The sequence below is a fragment of the Gopherus flavomarginatus genome, chromosome 1 (genome assembly GCF_025201925.1).
Source record: "Gopherus flavomarginatus isolate rGopFla2 chromosome 1, rGopFla2.mat.asm, whole genome shotgun sequence".
NCBI classification, from domain to species: Eukaryota; Metazoa; Chordata; order Testudines; family Testudinidae; genus Gopherus; species Gopherus flavomarginatus.
The window spans coordinates 17604532-17622057 of record NC_066617.1 but is presented as its reverse complement, the minus strand read 5'-3'; the positions used below and the strand labels follow the sequence as shown (position 1 = coordinate 17622057).

Here is a 17526-nt window from a genome sequence, read left to right as displayed (position 1 = left end):
GAAATGTATAATAAGTCTGATAGAGCTTTGATTAGACAACTGACCTGGTTACCATCTGTAGCTACAAGAAACGAGGTTGACATTTTTGGAACATTCTCCCCAGAAGCTTAATTCTTCCACCTCTGTGGCACAGCAATCCAGCTGAGCAAACTACACTGAGAGAAACAGAAGGAAGCTAAAGATATGCTGCTTAAAACATGTTGTTAGGGTTGCAGGAATATTTTTTTTCCTTCCTTCAAAACAAGTCACATCTTGACTCACATGGGTCTAAACTAAAAACCCACTCAGCTATTTGATATTTGGGAAATCTGCATGAGACTGTAAGTTATTTCAAAGGAAGCTTCTCTCTGCTCCACACACACACACACACACACCCCTCTGCATTATGGTAGTGCAGACAGCTGTGACTCCCGGTAGGACCCGAAGACTTTTGTTCAAAATGCCATATGGATCTCTGAGAAGACGCAGTGTGGAAAGGGTAAGCTATGATTTCTTTGTACTGAGTAATTGTCCCAGAGAATAGAGATGGTCCCATTGTATAATCTTTTAACTATTAGTAATAAGTACCAGTGGGGGCTATGTGATAATTTGTAGAAGTCGGTAGTAGTAAGACCTATTTGATGATGTATAGTAATTAGTATGAGTCAGAGGCGATATGTTAATGTATGATGATAATCAGTGCTAGTAGGAGCTATAGGATAATATGTAGTATCAATACTAGTCAGACTTCATGATAATGCATGGTAGTAATCAATGCTAGTGGCATCTATAGGATAATTTCTAGTAATCAGTACTTGTCAGAGACTGTGAGAATGCAGGATAGTAATCAGTACTAGTGGGGTCTATAGGATGTCTAGTAATCCGTATTAGCTGGACGTGTATGATGATGTATAGCAGGAATCAATAGGAGCAGATGCTATATGATAATGCAGCGTAGTAACCAGCACTAGTGGTGATGTATAGAAGTTAATTAGCACTCATGGGGGTTATATGATGCACACTGGTAAACAGCATTAGCATGTGCTATCCAATGATGGTATTCCAGTAATCGGTACTAGTGAGGGCTATGTGATAACACACACATGATCCTCCCTGAGTAAATCAGATGGCAAGGGTGGAAAGTTTGAGAAGGCATTGTTACTTTCTTGTTTCCAATGTGCGGTGGTGGTGGAGGTGGGGAGCAGAGGAAGCAGGTCACTGCGAAAGTGTCAGACGTGCAAGTGCTTGTTAAGGAAGGCTTCTAAAGTTGTTTCTCGGAGCCTCCCTATGCTCTTAGCTTCAGGAAAGAGAGGCTTCGCTCTGCGACCACGAATGACAAAGTGTCACTTAGAAGATGGAAAAGTGAAGGTGTTTTTGGTGGTTTTAACAACACGCCTCAATGGCTCTGGAGACACTGGCTATCATTCGATTTTTTTAATACAATTGGGCTAGCATCATAATTGCATTGCTAATTTCCTGAAAGCACAGCTAGTTGGCCGTGGTGCTTTGAGCCAGGGGAATGAGATCCCCTTAGCTTTGAGGAGTGACAGAGATGATAAAATGGCTGTAGTAAAAACAAGCCTCTCAGCTGACTGATAACATCGCGCTTGTGGAGACCAAAGAGGACAGATGTGTGTGTGTGTGTGTGTGTGAGAGAGCTAATGAAAACTAAAGGCTGCCTTTAAATCATGGATTAACCCCACTGTGAACTGTCCCAAACCCAGAAGACTTGGGAGTTCAGATGGAAGTGCTGTGTTACCTGAGGGAGATGGAGACTACCCTTGGTGTGTGCACAATAACTACCCAGTTGGGTACATCTTACAGCACTTAGATGTTGCTCAGTTAACGTGTGCTAGCACACTTTGCATACTCGTGGCTTTTTTATGCCCTGGATATAGAGGCGCATGATTAAGACTAGATGAACATAATTTATAACTGATTAATGAATTGTAGCGCCTTTATAAATCTGCCTTGTCTATATGATCGGAATGTGAAAAGGTCCCCTGATAAGCTGGTCCTGTTTCCTTATAATGTATTCATAGAGGTCATCCTAGGTAAATTTTGGCTTTGACAAATTAAAGTCCTGATGCTGAGAATTGCTGAAAGACCTCAATTCCTAATGGAGTCAATGGGCCTACGTGTATGAGTAAGGACTACTCACCTAAGAATTACTGAGTCACATCTTCTCTGTCTTTGGGGCAGAAACTGTCTTTTTGTTCTGTATCAGAGGGGTAGCCGTGTTAGTCTGGATCTGTAAAAAGCTAAAGAGAGTCCTGTCGCACCTTATAGACTAACAGACATATTGGACCATAAGCTTTCATGGGTGATTACATGGGGGGAGATAGCTCAGTGGTTTGAGCACTGGCCTACTGAACCCAGGGTTGTAAGTTCAATCCTTGAGAGGGCCATTTAGGGATATGGGGCAAAAATCTGTTGGATGATTTAATTGGGGATTGGTCCTGCTTTAAGCAGGGGGTTGAACTAGAAGAGGTCCCTTCCAATTCTGATATTCTATGATTTGTCAGATGCATGTAGTGGAAATTTCCAGAGGCAGGTATAAATATGCAGGCAAGAATCAGTCTAGAAATAACAAAGTTAGTTCAGTCAGGGAGGATGAGGACCTCTTCTAGCAGTTCAGGTGTGAACACCAAAGGAGGCAAAACTGCTTTTGTAGTTGGCTAGCCATTCACAGTCTTTGTTTAATCCTGAGCTGATGGTGTAAAATTTGCAAATGAACTGAAGCTCAGCAGTTTCTCTTTGGAGTCTGGTCCTGAAGTTTTTTTGCAGCAGGATGGCTCCTTTAAATCTGCTATTGTGTGTCCAGGGAGACTGAAGTGTTCTCTTACAGGTTTTTGTATATTGCCATTCCTAATATCTGATTTGTGTCCATTTATCCTTTTCCGTAGAGACTGTCCAGTTTGGCCAATGTACATAGCAGAGGGGCATTGCTGGCACATGATGGCTTATATTACATTGGCGGATGTGCAGATGAATGAGTCGGTGATGGTGTGGCTGATCTGGTTAGGTCCTGTGATGGTGTTGGTGGAGTAGATGTGTGGGCAGAGTTGGCATCGAGGTTTGTTGCATGGATTGGTTTCTGAGCTAGAGTTACTATGGTGTGCATTTGGCTCTGGGTACACGTGTACCCAGAAGCCTCCTGCTGCAAGACAAGCCCAAGAAAGAAACCAACAGAACTTCACTGGCCATCACCTACAGTCCTCAGTTAAAACCCCTCCAATGCATCATCAGGGATCTACAACCCATCCTGGACAATGATCCCTCACTTTCACAGGCATTGGGTGGCAGGCCAGTCCTCGCCCACAGACAACCTGCCAACCTTAAGCATATTCTCACCAGCAACCACACACTGCACCATAGTAACTCTAACTCAGGAACCAATCCATGCAACATCGGCCAAACTGGACAGTCACTACATAAAAGGATAAATTGACACAAGTCAGATATTAGATGCTAGAAGAGGGTCTCATCCTCCCTGATTGAACTAACCTCATTATCTCTAGACTGATTCTTGCCTGCATATTTACACCTGCCTCTGGAAATTTCCACTACATGCATCTGACGAAGTGAGTATTCACCCATGAAAGCTCATGCTCCAATACGCCCATTAGTCTGTAAGGTGCCACAGGACTCTTTGTCGCTTTTTGTTCTGTGTTTGTACAGCATCTAGCACAGAGGGGTTCTGAATCATGATTTGGGCTCCTACAAGCCATTGCTATAGTACTACAAATAATAATTAATAACTACATAATAAAAACCAATAACCTCTTTATATACAGTAGTTATAGGATAAAATGTAGAGTATTCCTGTGTACATACATACACCCATAGAAATAGGCCCTGATCCTGGAATGTAATCTATGCAGACAGTTGCTTGTGTATTCATCAGCCCTCTTTGGCTTCATTAGGGCTCTGCAAGGTGGTAAGAGTCTACCAACATCAAGGGCGGCCAACCTGTGGCTCCGGAGCCACATGTGGCTCTTTAGAAGTTAATATGTGGCTCCTTGTATAGGCGCCAACTCCGGAGCTGGAGCTACAGGCACCAACTTTCCAACGTGCTGGAGGGTGCTCACTGCTCAACTCCTGGCTCTGCCACAGGCCCTGCCCCGGCTCCACACGCTCCCCTGAGCCTGCTGTGCCCTCTCTCCTCTCCCCCTCCCTCGGAGCCTCCTGCACGCCACAAAACAGCTGATCAGGAGATGTGGGGAGGGAGGGGGAGATGCTGATTGGCAGGGCTGCCTGTGAGTGGGAGGCACTGGGAGCGGGGATGGGGAGCTGATTGGGGGGGCTGCTGGTGTATTCCTGTGGCTCTTCGGCAATGTACATCGGTAAATTCTGGGTCCTTCTCAGGCTCAAGTTAGCCACCCCTGACCTACATGGATCACCTTGCAGCATCAGAGCCACAGTAAGTGGCTCAGGCAGCAACAGCAGGGAAAAATTCCCAAGGATAAATACCATTTACAGTGAAAAAAACCCCAACAACCACAGCAGCAAGTCTTAGAGCCCGGGTCTATGGACTCAGGCTCATGCTCCGGGGCTAAGAGTAGCAGAGTAGACATTCCTGCTTGGGCTCTGAGACCCACCCCCCTCGCCAGCCCCATGGAACATCTTAGCTTCTATTTCAAGCCACGCAAGCCCAAATCTATAGATCCAAGCTCTGAGATTGCAGCCACAGAGGTTTTTTCGCAGACCAGACCTACTCTCCATCTCCTGAGATTTGTGATAAGTGGGGTGTGACTTGCAGGAGTATGAACTTTATTTCCCAAATCCAACGTGTGCATTGCCTGAAGCCAAAAACTGAGGCACTGCCTTCAAATTCTCTTCCACTTGAAATAATTGCTAATTCTCCCAGCATGAGTAAGCTTTCAGATGATATAGAGCTGACATACTCAGCCCTGCATCAACTGCCACACTCAGTCCTGGTGCAGGGAGGAGGTATAGCCAGAGTGTGGTATGCTCCAGCTACGCTCAGGTAGCATATGGGCCCAAACCCAGCTGCCAAAAGTTAGAGCAGCCTCTGGGCTGCTCTCGTGAGCACTGCAGTTCATAGCAGTGCAGATCTGGGGCTTAGTGCAGGATTGCGTCTGAGCCTGTTTGTTTTATTATCTTTTGGGACTTTTTATTGTGCTGAAGCCTTTATGCTCATTAAGACTTCTGCACCTAGATATTTCTCAACAGAAACCTCCTGCCAGATGGGAGAGTCACCTGGCTCCTCTCTCCAGCACTAGTCATCAGCCAGGGCTCCTCCCACTCCTTGCCCCTCTCCACCTCCTCCTTACCCACTCACAGTAGGGAGCATTTGAGTGCTTACTCTATAGCACAAGCATTGGGCAAGTACCCACTGCTCTTCTCAACAGCCTGAGTCATAATCTAAGCAGCCACAGTGTGGCAGAGAAAGGGCTATGACAGACAAGGCCCTAGGCAAGAAGGTGGAGGGATACAGTAGATATGGGCCATTTATATACATGCCCATACCGTTTAAATATATAAACATAGAACCCAGCCTCATTACTTGGCTGATGACTCCTAGGCTTTGTGGCCATGTTGTGTCTCAGGGAAGGATCTGAAGGAGGATATGGCCTTACAGATCAGTGCAGGGACTCTGGGTGGAACGACATTGTTTAAGAAAGGGCAGAGATGTCTTCATGAGAAGCTGGCAAACAGGTGGACAAAGGTCAGCATTGTTGGCTAAGTGGAAAAGGCTGGGAGCAACAACAGCAGACAAGCAGAGCAGAGCAGAGTGGCGAGGAGCCTTGAAAGTGAGTGAAAGGAGCTTAATAGCTAATTATGTGGTAACAACTGGAACATACTATTCACAGCATAGGGTACGTTACACACGTGTATGTGTCCGTACTATATCTCGCACATGGGTGTACATACATGATGAGAGAATATATATATATAATGGTGGGGAGTGAGACACTCTGGAGTGCATAAATCATAACTGTCCACAAGTGAGGCGGAGGGTCATAACTCATCTGCAGCACAGCTTGACATGACTTATATAAGCTCCTCTCCTAGCTCACTTTCACTGTTCTCTATAGCGACACTAATATGAATGTATGAGGCAACATCAACGCTAATACTGTTTTTTAGGTTGTCTGCTGGGTGAGAGGAGCTCTCTGAAACCACATCATATATTTATGTAAAGGAAGAGTGAGCACCAGTGGCAGTGTCGAAACCAGCAGTGTGGAATACGACTTCTGGTGGCTCTCTTTGTGTACAAGCTTAGGATCAGCCTCGTTTAAAATGAATGAAAATGGTTTATTTCGTTTATCCTCACTGTGTAATCCGAGATTGGTTTGTTTGGTTTTTTTCAATCAAAGGATGTAGCTGCACCCATAATACTGTTTAGTGATCAGGTGGAGTATAAATAAAATGAATATTCTGAGAAGGAACATGATCGTAACAGCTCTTACCTCTTCTTTAATCTACTGTCTACATCTCAAGTCAGCACTGTTGTCTGTGTTACAATAACTCTCAGAGGCCACCGACCAAAATTAAAGCACCGTTGTGCTAGGTGTTGCACAGACACATAAGAAGAGATGGATCCTGCCTCAAAGATTTTACACTCTGAATAGATAAAACAGATTAAGTTTGGGAGAATGGTGCCCTACTTTACTAATGGTGATCTGAGAAAGACAGACTAAGCACTTTGCCTAGGGTCATGCAGAAGTCTGTATCAGAGCTGGGAGACGAATCCAGATCTCCTGAATCCAATCCAATGCTTTACTCCTATCTTGGGCACTTTGTTTTTCCCATAAGCCTTATATCTAGTGGTTAACAACATACTATACATAGTTAATGGCAGAGGATACTATTCATATAAGATTATGTACATGGGCCGGGTGCGAGACGAAGATCTGTGGAGTGTTTGTTAATGTCTAAACAGACAAATGCCTGTTGCGATGAAGTTTCTGTTTCCATCATTGCAAGGAGCTTTTTAAGAGCACATGTTGATTCCTCATTTCAAGGCTTCATCAGCTGTTTTCCAGCTGCGGGAATATTGCTCGACACATGCACAAGGCATTGTTCCTTAAGACCGAAAGCCAGCAAAGAAAGCAATGCACACATCCATAGCAAAGTCTGCCACCTCCTATCCATTCAGACCTTGAAGGGTGGCGCTGCAGAAGCTATGAAAAAAAGGAAAGGCAGACTCAAGGTTAAATGAAGGGTTTCATATACGAAATATTTCAAAACTGTAAGAAATGAAGGTCGATCACACAGACGTTGCTGGAAAAGTAATTTTAAATGAGATGCGACAGTTTGCATCCATGCTTCTTAGCTCCTGGTCCTCAACTGGTGTAAATCAATGTAGCTCCACGGATTTCAGTGGAAGTCAAGAGTGCTATGCTGAATTATGCCAGCTGAGGATCTAGCCCTACTGGCATTTTATTCTGGTCTGCCTATTATCAGCCTGATTTCGTGACCCTTTCCATTTTGCAGCTGCTGAGAAGGATATTCTAAGAATTAAGAATGCAGCAAGGTGCTGCTGAACCACAGGCAAAAACTCTGTTGTCAATAACTCAGATGTAAATTGGCAGCAACTCCACTGATGTCCTTCCAGATTTACATCTCTGTAACCAACTGCAGGAGTTGGTGCGATGTCTATGATGCTTCCATTCCAAATGTACATCCATGTGTCGTCATTAAAACATAACAACACAAAGATAAATCCTTAAGTGGATATTTATTACTGTTGAAAGCAGACAGCAAAGAAACTGTGGAGACGAGTCAGTATAAGCTCCCACGTTATCACAAACTTCAAATACATTAGAAGTCTGGAGGAGGCCTCGTTCCTTCTATAAATAAATTTCTCTTGAGAAGAGAGCGCTCAGGGCAGATGAGATTCAGCCTTCGCTTCACAGGCTAACTTCATGGCAGGTTTTCCCACGCTATTCCACTGGCTTATTGTGACCTTTGCTTTTGGAAAAAGAATGTTGTATTTATTACTCATTTTCCTTTAAGTGATTGCAGCCATACGCTCTTGTCCCCAATATATGCTGCTGTTGTACAATCTACTGGCAATATTACTCTCTTGGTCCATTGACCAGTTCTTTCTTTTTTCTGCTAGACAAAACTTAAATCACAACATTTGTTTTGTTGTTTAAATATCTTCCAGCGTGGATTCTGGAGCAAAGCAAAGATAACCTGTGACGGGGTCTGTTCTACTAACAGCTCAGTGGTGCCGCCTTGTGGCTCATCTGGGGACTTAGCTCTGCCACCTAGTCCGACACCCCTTCCTGCAGTTACCCAGTCTGTCATTTCCCTCAGTTATTCATGCGTCGGGAGCTGCAGCTCTTTCCTCTTCATGGCTTAGCCCTCCAGCTAAATCACATTAAAGTTCTCCCCTCTTCCAGGGTATCATCAAAGTCTGCTTCCAACCATCCCCAAATGGGCTATTCCTACTGTGTCACTTCAGCAGTGACTGGTAGGGGAACCCGGGCCTGTCATCTACACTGGGTTCTCGTCCAGGGACCCTCAACCCAGAAATTCTGGGCTTTTATTCTCCCAGCCCTTACTGCTCCTTCCCTGCACTGCTTCCTGCTCATCCCCCTTGAATCTGGGAGCATGACTGCGGGTTTCCTCCCTTGCAGCCTCTCTTTATAGACCCCGCTCAGCTGAACTTCATTAGCAGTGAGTCCTAGCACTCCCTGGGTTTCCTCCAGGTGCAGCCCAAGGTTAATTGGCCTGATTTACCCTTTCAGGCCTTGTACGCGATGGATACCCCATCATACAGCCTTTGGTACCAAGAGCGGCAGTAAGAGTCTTCCCAAGTGTAAAAGATGGGATGGTTTTTGTGGAATTCCTGCTGGGCCATGCAGCTCAGTTGTAAAAGTCTTTCATACTGTAGAGGTGAGTAATGGTGTCAGCAACTGAGCAGGTTCCACCACAAAGCAAGTTCCCCTAGAGAGAAGCTGATCCTTCCAGGTCACAGCTGAAGTCACTAAAACACAAACTTTCAAAACATCACGCATCAAACCCTTTGCTTATTTAGTGGGCTTTGCCCGAGTGTCTCCTGTGAAGTGTGTTTGAAAATGCTCCTCTTGTGATTTTCACCACTTCAGTAGACTGCCTGGGTGACAATGGTACTGCTTTGCAATAGAGCTATTCAAATAATGTGGAGGCTGAATGATTAGGGGAGGGACAGCTCAGTGGTTTGAGCATTAGCCTGCTAAGCCTAGAGTTGTGAGTTCAATCCTTGAGGGGACTACTTAGGGATCTAGGGCAAAAATCTGTCTGGGGATTGGTCCCGCTTTGAGCAGGGGGTTGAAGTAGATGATCTCCTGAGGTCCCTTCCAACCCTGATATTCTATAATCTTTTGGGTAATTCAGTGGAGGAGCTGCCTGGAAGAAGAGAGAAAATCTTGTGGCCATGAACTTCAGTAGTCTTTTCTTGCATGGTGCTCAGATCTGAAGGTGCGGAGTATGGTATAAATACCTGGATAGACAAAAAAATGCAGTATTTTCTGATATGCATTATTTGCAATGAATTATTCACTAGCATTAGACAACAAATAATTGTGCATCAAAGGAAGCTGAGGGGGAGGATTAGTCTAGTAAAACTGTCACCAGTATAGTGCACTGATATGAACACCACTTATGATTGCTGAAGCATCAGTTGTATCTGTTTAATCTGATGTTAATTTTTTCTGACTTGTGCACGAGAACTGGTTTAATTCGACCTATGCCTAGATATCCAAGTGAGTGGATCACTCATGGTTAGTTGAAAGACTTAATATTTTGTGACACTTCCAAGAGCTGTAACAAATCAAAATAGGCTTCTCTGTGAAAGAGATCAGGAACTGTTCCTGATCTTTTTTTCCCTCCTTAAAGGTAGGCAAGTTAATAATGCAGAAGGTTAGAGAACAGATTCAGCTAATAAACAGTGATGGGTGAATCTCACAGAGATCAATATTGGGGTTCTGCTGAGATAGGCCTCCCCACAATGAAATTTAACTAAATTATCCAAATCTTTCAGGGCTGGAGACCTCAAGACAGGAGGCTATTCTGTGCAATTTCTGGGACTTCCATGTTGACCAGCAAATGAAAAGCCTTTCTCATTGCAATTTGGTACTTCGAGTCCCAATTTTGTTCTTTCTTTTTATGCACTTAATTGTTTATCCCTGCTAATAAACCTAATGAAAAGGCTCATAGAGCTAGCTATCAATATGATACTACCATGCATGTTCCTTATACATCTCCAATACCAGCACAATGCTCTGGCATTACCGTTGGCTAGCACGTTACCTGGCTACCATCAGGTACCACCCTGAGCCCCAGAGACACAAACTAACGTGTCAAGGAAGTCACCCAGAGGTCTTCTTTCATATGAAGACTGCACTTCCTGTAGGGATAGTGGTTGATTGTGAAGAGCAGTACAGAGGTGCTTTGGGTTGTGTATTTAAAAGATCTGACTTACTCACAAGCCTCCAGACTGCTCTATATTTTAGTCTGAATTCAGAACCAAGCCTGGTCCATCTGTAGTGAATGCATTACATAAACCCATGACAGGTTTTGAAAGCCCCCACCTCGATGACTCTAGTTCACACTGACCTTCAAACATTATAGGAGAGAGATTTTCATGGCTCTTGAATGTATGAGTAGTATTTAGGAACCAAGTGTGAGTGTTTTTCTACTTATTTTCTTGGATAATCCTTCTCACTTCATGTTGGGATACTGTATAGCCTATCTTTTTAAATGAGCATCCAAGGAGGGGCATACAAGCTTGGATAAAATAAGAACTGAAACCAAAACTTCACTCAGCCTTTTTTTGAGGTGTAAGAAGGTCTGGCTAATTATTTCCCCCTCCATCAGAAGCAGCAAAGAGTCCTGTGGCACCTTAAAGACTAACAGAAGTTTTGAAGCATGAGCTTTCGTGGGTGAATACCCACTTCGTAGGATGTATGACTTACTCACAGGTCCATTATTTTTCATCTTTGTGCATTGCTGGCCAAGTACAGGACTGGTGTAAGCGGAGGCACTTTCATTATATTAGTGATATTTGCACCAACTCTGGTTTTGGACTCAGAAGCGATGCCATGAGAGAGGCTATGCTGGCTAGATAGCTCATCAATTTCCATTGGTATCTGAGATTTGGCCTCTTCTTTCATCTGGGGTTTTTTATTTTGTTTTGCTTTGCTTGCTTGTTGGCTAGTTAGTTTTAAGAATATCAATGTCTGTGACTGAAATTTTCCTGGAGATGCATTTAAACAAGTCCCCAAGTGATATATTTTGGACGTTCAAAAATATAATACCATGCAATCAGTGCACCCATCCTGTTAAGTGCTATTCTAAACTTCTGTAATGGGCCCTGGATCTGAACACACAGATAATGAAATGGTGAGGGTCTTTACATTGCACTGGCAGATGGAAACGTGCAACTTTTGTACTATAGTTTGTCTTGCTTGCAGGGGCGGCTCTAGCTTTTTTGCCGCCCTAAGCATGGCAGGCAGGTTGCCTTCAGCGGCTTGCCTGCGGGAGGTCCCTGGTCCCGCGGATTCGGTGGCATGCCTGCGGGAGGTCCGCTGGTCCTGCGACTTCGTCGTATCCGCCACTGAATCCGTGGGATTGGCGGACCTCCCGCAGGCACGCTGCCGAAGGCTGCCTGACTGCCACCCTCGCAGGGACCGGCAGGACACCCCCTGCAACTTGCCGCTCCAGGCACACGCTTGCTTGTACCTCCTCTATGTGTATCAAACACTCTAATTTACACCAGGCAAAGTATGCAATTAGTCTCTGCATCCCAAAGAAATTGGATGAAAAGCTTTTGAAAAGATAATGAGCTACAGATGATGATATTTAGTCACGCAAACACACTCTGCAACCCAGCTGTACTTTTGGAGTATATTTAGAAGGTGTAATTAGGGTTGTGCCAGATTTGAAATAAGCAAGCAAGTCTCTTAAATGGAGTTTAACCTTGTCTTAGTTTCCAACAGCCATTCTGTGAAAGCAAACTCGGGCTTCATTCGGACCGGGAAAGCTATGTCTATTTTCTCGGCAGAGTTTTGCATCATCGTATAGTAGGTAAACTCCCTGCGAAGCAATACATAAGGGCAGGGACCCTGCAATTGCAGTTATGATATGGAGGAAGCGTCTGACCCTTTGAGATTTCCACACAACACAAGTACCAGGTATAGAGTATCAGAGGGGTAGCCGTGTTCGTCTGGATCTGTAAAAAAGTGACAAGAGTCCTGTGGCATGTTACAGACTAACAGACATATTGGAGCATAAGCTTTCGTGGGTGAATATCCCCTTGCATCTGACGAAGTGGGTATTCACCCACAAAAGCTTATGCTCCAATACATCTGTTAGTCTGTAAGGTGCCACAGGACTCTTTTCACTTTGAACTAGGTATAATCTTCTTTAGAACAGGTGGTTGCTATGTAAGTACGTTCTTGTCTCCTGCCAGCTTGACTGCAGCGTTTGGGAGTGCCCTCCCTGCCTCCTGCCCACTGATGGGGTACAGAACAAGCTACACTTTTGCAAAGAGAAACTCTAGTAGGAAGGGGGGTGTAGTTTACATCCTCGCTAGGTCTGCGTTCCCCAAAGCAGTGCCTCATATTAATACCTTAGTAAGGGCCCCCCTTTCAGAACTACTCAATCCACATGGCTGCAAAAGATGACCTTGTATTATAGTTTCTTGATTTAACAGCAACAGGGCTTTATTTCTACTCAGGCTACAAATCATTTTAACCAAGGGAGTGAATGTAGCCGTTGTTCAGCTCTCTGACCACCCCTGCCGAGTTCTGTGCCCCATCCCGTATAGGTTATTGCTTATCGGGCTAGTAAAATGTAGCATGGCATGGAGAATGTGTCTCTAATGGAGAGATCAGGGTGCAAGGGGCCGAATTCTAGGTTGCCTTGCACCTTGTAGTGGCATTCACATCGATGCAAAGTGAATGTCGAAGGCTGCCAGATCACAGTGCCAAGTGCATTGCCCTCATTTTGCACTGATGACAAGAACTAGGCAAGGTATGGAGCAATAGAGAATCTGAGTAAGGAACTTGCGTTCTCTTTTCCACTTTGTGATCTTTGGCCAGCGTTTTTATAAAGTGGCCACTACTTGGGATGCCTCCAGTTTTGGATCCCTGCTTTTTAGAGGTGCTGAGAGCTTGCAGTTCCCATTGGAGATCTGGGTGCTCAGCCCCTCTGAAAATCAGGACAGGACCTGTCCTGAATTGGGCGCCCCAAATTAGTGGCTGTTGGAGTCTCAAACTCCCTGTGTATATTATAGCAACAAAACAGACATAAGGATTCCTTACTGACTCCCACCTCAAACAGATGTTGTGGGGTCTGATTCACTTGTAAGTGTTTTGAGTGGCTCAGACAAACAGCACAAGTTCAGAACATTCCCTTTGGAGTGGAGAAGTTGGCAGATTTTCTTCTCATTTCCATGTCACCTTGAGCAAACATCTTTCATTGGGTGGCCTTCCTTCTGCACATGTCTTGGCTGTGTTGTCTCTGCTCTAACTGTGAGGTTGTGTGTTGTCCCCGTGAGAGTTATGGAGGCTCACAGTATTATACACACATGCATTGCGAGGACTTGGGAAGTTAGATGAGAAAAATCACACGCTGCTTTCTCCCTAGTCTTCCATTAATGGATCGTGGGGAGATAAAACACCCCAGAGAGATCAGATTGATCAGGGGGGCCCATATATTTGTACATTTGCACGGAGTTGGAAGTGTAATGCATTTTTTTTCCCCATAAGGGAAATCAAGTTGCAAGCATTTCAAAAGCAGCATCTTCTTACCAGAACTATGGAGCAGCCTGGCTTAGAGCAACTCCTGGTGTTAGCGGGCAGTGACTGGAGTGAACAATTTTTGAAAGAAAATCTCTCTTGGCCTAATGATTGACAGGCCATTGCAGGAGGGAGGCTTTTGGTTCCTCCTAATACATCGAGCTTCCAGCGTTTGAGGGGATCTGCAGACACTAATCCTCACCGCACTCCTGGGAGGGACAGTCAGGAAATATCATCATTCCCATTTGGCAGGAAAGAGAGAGTCCCGTGGAGAGCTGCCCATGGCCACACAGCCTATGCATGTTGGAGCCAGGATTAAAATTCAGGGGCTCCCCAGGGCTGGGATTGTTCTCCTTCCCCACAGTGCCTACCCTTGAATGCCTCCCCACCTGGCTCCTGATGCAAACGACACTCGGGATTGGGAGGGTCTCTGTTTTTCAGTATTTCCACCAGAATGGTTGGAAACCTCCCTTTTTACCAGAGGCCTCTGCTGTAGTCCTGCCATTCCTGTGTCCTCCTGTAAACTTTCCAATGTGCCAGTGACAGCAGCTTCCTGGAGAAATGATTTGCTGCTGTTGCAAGCGGGGGGGATCCTTGCCAAGAACAGCAATAAAGGCAGAGCACATTGATTTCTTTTCATTTATTTCTTTTATTTTTAAAGATGTTGATTTGGATCCATAGCCCAGTTCCTGTGGATTCAGTCAATTGTTTTCGAGTGCGCTTTTAAACTGTCTTGAGCCAGACCCTAAACTGGTGTCACACTGTTGAAATCAGTGGAAGGATAAACTGAATGGCGCGTCAGCAGCAGATCTGACTCCACCTTCTTAAAAGCATCACAATATCTGCTGGCCAGGCATTGTGTTGCAGCAGGCACAAACCTCTGAATCCGTTCCATTCCCAAGCATCTTGACTTCTCTTTTTGTGATGCTAATAATAACCTAAGACATTTATTGTGGCCTATTTTCTGATGTTAGTCTGAAGAGAAAGGGCAAAAAAATTAAAATCAGTAATGTAGACAGGCTGTATCCATTTTACCTGTAAAGAAAGAGGTGGAGAGAATCTAATGAGACCTCTGAACTCTCCGTACATCACCTATTATTTCTAAGCTATCTGAAAAGCATCCGTTGCAGCTGCTTTCCCTCTCCAGAATTCTGTGAGCAAAGTCCATATCCATAGGCATAATTTTGGGCAGTATCCCTGAGATGCCTCAAGGGGACCTTGTTTTGAGAAGGGGAGTGCTCAGCCCTTTCTGAAAAAATGAGTACCTGTTCAGGTGACTCAAGCTGAGCATCAAGAAATAGAGGTACTCCAAATCACTAGTCATAAGAACATAAGAACGGCCTTACTGGGTCAGACCAAAGATCCATCTTGCCCAGTATCCCGTCTCCCAACAGTGGCCAATGCCAGGTACCCCAGAGGGAATGAACAGAGCAGGTAATCATCAAGTGATCCATCCCTTGTCGGCCATTCCCAGCTTCTGGCAAACAGAGGCTAGGGACACCATCCCTGCCCACCCTGGCCACAGCCATTGATGGACTTATCCTCCGTGAATGTATCTAGTTCTTTTTTGAACCCTGTTATAGTCTTGGCCTTCACAACATCCTCTGGCAAGGAGGTCCCTAGGTTGACTGTGCGTTGTGTGAAAAAAACTTCATTTTGTTAGTTTTAAACCTTCTGCCTATTAATTTCGTTTAGTTACCCCTAGTTCTCGTGTTATGAGAAGGAGTAAATAACACTTCCTTATTTATTTTGTCCACACTAGTCATGATTTTATAGACCTTTATCATATCCCCCCTTAGTCGTCTCTTTTCCAAGCTGAAAAGTTCCAGTCTTATGAGTCTTTCCTCCTACGGAAGCTATTTCATACCCCTAATAATTTTTGTTGCCCTTTTCTGAATTTTTTCCAATTCACCTTTTTTGAGATGGGGTGACCACATTAGGCCCCAGGTCCTCAGCCTGTAATATTTACTTTAGGTATGTCTAACATTGGAGCTGGAAGATGTCATTTCCAGCTGGAGAAGACATGCACACTCTAACTTGCTAAAACGAGAAGTACTGCTGCGGCATGAGTGGCAGGTCAGGCTAGGCACCCCAAGTGCAATTCTGCCCAAGACCATAAGTATGTACATAGACAACTAGCCTGTCCTACCGGTCACGTCACTGCAGCAAAATGTGTATTTGTAGCATACTAGCTCAATCAACGCCAGCATGAGTATGTCTGCTTGAGCTGGAAATTACACCGTCCAACTCTCATGTAGACATACTCTTAAATGCCGACTGAGGTCAATGGGAGTTTTGCCCAATCCAGGACTGCAGGATCGGCCCTGAAGTCGTGCTACGTTGGGAAGATCTTTTGTTGCTCTGGTTCCTTACTGACTGTTCATGTAGTGTCTTTCCTGATCTCTGGTAGGCGAGGCCAAGAAGCCCTAGCATAGAGAGGACTCTTGTCCTTAACCACTTGTCATGGAGTGAGCTAATCAAGCCTGGTCAGATGAGGACAAAGAGCAAAATGTAATGTACTTGCATTTGTTTTTTTTCCCATGACACTTTCCCAAACTTGGCTCGAGTGAACGTGAAGTCACTACCAATGTATAATAATTTAAACTAATCTCTAATCAGATTTTTTTTTGAGAATGCCAATGTTTTTCTTCCGGGCGCACTTTAACCACTATTTTGACAAACCCAAGCACAGAGGCAGACGTGCAATCAACTGGGTTCCCGGGGAAACTTACCCATCAGAACATCATCTCTTGTCCAACTAGATGCCTGTCCTGGACGACATCAAGTTTTCTGTACTCTACATGTAAATCCACTCAGCCAGCGTTATGGCTGCCACTGTTCTCTCACGCCATGCAAAAAAATGGGCGAGATCATTATAGCCAGAATTAGAAACCCTTTGCGTCGGATTTCAGTTACCCTACAATCCCTTAGGCCACTTTAGCAGTGTGAAGGAGCTGTAAAATAGCAGATCTCCTCTCCACGGTGTAATCAGCCTAGCCTATGAGCTTTCCCAGATGGCACAGAGCTGACATGGAGACCAAGCCTGTGAGGTTAGGGGTGGCCAGAGTGCCATTGTGCTCCAGCTAGTCTTGGCTGATGCAGTGACTCTTAGAGGAACTGTTGCTGCTGTAATGAATGCCCAGAGCCAGGCAAGCTCCCACACACCCCAGAATACAAGGAGCCACAAAGACAGCGGAAAGCCACCGTTGCTCCCACCCCTCCGTTCCTGCATTAAGCAGAACTGGGGCAGGACAGAGAATCAGGGACAACATGATAAATTGCAGCTGTGTCAAAATCCATGTGGTTTTAGTCCCAGGGTTGGTACAAACTGATATTAGATTGTAAGCTATTTGTGGCAGAGGGATCGTTATCTTGTTCTGTAATTGTACAGCTCCTAGCACAGTTGAGCCCTGTTCTGGGACTGGGGCTCTGGGACACTGCCACCATACAAATAACAAATGTAATGATCTTGTTTTGGTTCACACCCCGTTGGGTTTCTGGTTTGTGAACCCCAAAATATTAGGCAAATTTAACCAATATTCCCAAGTTTGCCACCTGAAACCATAAGTCATCCCAGGTTCCCACAAAACAGAGCTCAGGTCCCCAGAGAAACTCAGGTTGTGGTGCAGGTTTGTAGTGATTCCTGAAACAAGAGGACCTGCATGTATGTCCTGCTTTTGTTACAGGAGTTTTACCACTGAGCCAGAATGCCAACAAATAGCCATTGACAGACCATGCAGCCTGTGCACTGCACCCGACCTACCACATACAGATTATATTGATTAGT

At 44.9% G+C, this 17526-nt stretch overlaps 1 protein-coding gene across 5 annotated transcripts in view; it reads left to right on the top strand.

Moving 5' to 3' along the window:
* The window catches only part of FRMD4A (FERM domain containing 4A), a 554591-nt gene that overhangs the window by 241034 nt on the left and 296031 nt on the right, over positions 1-17526 (top strand). For 2 of the 5 annotated variants that reach the window (XM_050936792.1, XM_050936794.1), the window contains exon 1: positions 386-478. The exons of the other annotated variants lie outside the window; for them this stretch is intronic. In XM_050936792.1, the coding sequence (XP_050792749.1) occupies positions 386-478 (93 nt within the window). Of the gene's footprint in view, positions 1-385; positions 479-17526 lie in introns of those variants that run through there. 5 annotated transcript variants of the gene reach the window in all.